General features: G+C 37.6%; 1 protein-coding gene across 1 annotated transcript; it reads left to right on the plus strand.

The window, feature by feature from the left end:
- Window positions 1-4: 4 nt before the first annotated feature.
- LOC106321952 lies at window positions 5-928 on the plus strand (the record flags this gene model as incomplete). The annotated part of the gene is made up of 3 exons (XM_013760159.1): window positions 5-40; window positions 169-370; window positions 524-928. Coding segments are annotated over 3 exons (643 nt in total), but the record flags the coding sequence as incomplete, so codon positions are not given.
- Between the last annotated feature and the right edge of the window lie 95 nt (window positions 929-1,023).

The raw sequence follows: 1,023 nt of genomic DNA on the forward strand, positions 1-1,023 counted from the left end.
TCATATGGAGAAGTCTTCAACTGCTCTAGTAACCCTTCAGGTCTCTTGTCTATTTCCATCTGTCGATGCATACTTCTGTTTTTGCTTCATAACAATATTATATCTTATATTACATATAAATATATTACATAAAAATAATTAAAAAAGAGTTGTTGAATATATATTCAGGAGATTCTTCGGACGCAAGGAGAAAAGGAGAAGGAAATGGAAGAGAAGGTAAAGTCGTTTATCAGAAGAAGATTATCATACGAAGGAGACGATGAGAAGAGAGATGTGATGAAAAAAATTGTCTCCAAGCTTAGATCTGACGGCTACAATGATGTCTCTATCTATAGAACCTCGTGGGATTCTTCTTTTGATCGCCGTGAAGGTAATAATAAAATATCATTTTGGCTTTAAAAATAAAAATTTAGAAAAGTATTCATGTGATTTGATCTTTGCAAAAGTTGAAGAGTTTTTCTTTTAATTTTGGAAAGTTAGGTCAAGTTTTTTTATTGATTGCTTTTGTGAAAATGTTACACAGGATGTAGCAGAATGTTTAAGTGCAAGAGGAAGTACGAGTACATTGAGGTCATGGTGGCGACTGGTCGCGGCGGTGATGACAGAAGCAAGATGAAACGTCTCATTGTTGATCTTGACTTCAAGTCTCAGTTTGAGTTAGCCAAACAGACAAAAGGTTACAAAGACGTGACTCAGATGCTTCCGACAGTGTTTGTGGCGACAGAGGAGAGACTCAAAAGAGTTGTTTCGTTGGTTTCTGGTGAGATGACACAGTCCATGAAGAAAGAAGGAATGTCTAGACCGCCATGGAGGACTACCAGATACATGCTAGCCAAGTGGCTACCTGAGAAAAGAGTCTCTGGTTCTAAGAAAGGATCCTGGTCTATGTTTGATGATGATGGAGGTGAAGCTGTTGAGACAACGAGTGGTATTGGTTTTAAAACTACGTGTGGTTTCCAGTTATCTTAGAGGGATGAGCGCAGTTCGTTTCTTTGTCTTTTAACTTTTTGGTCTTGACAAGTT

Source organism: Brassica oleracea, unplaced genomic scaffold, assembly GCF_000695525.1.
Source record: "Brassica oleracea var. oleracea cultivar TO1000 unplaced genomic scaffold, BOL UnpScaffold04161, whole genome shotgun sequence".
Classification (NCBI taxonomy): domain Eukaryota; kingdom Viridiplantae; phylum Streptophyta; class Magnoliopsida; order Brassicales; family Brassicaceae; genus Brassica; species Brassica oleracea.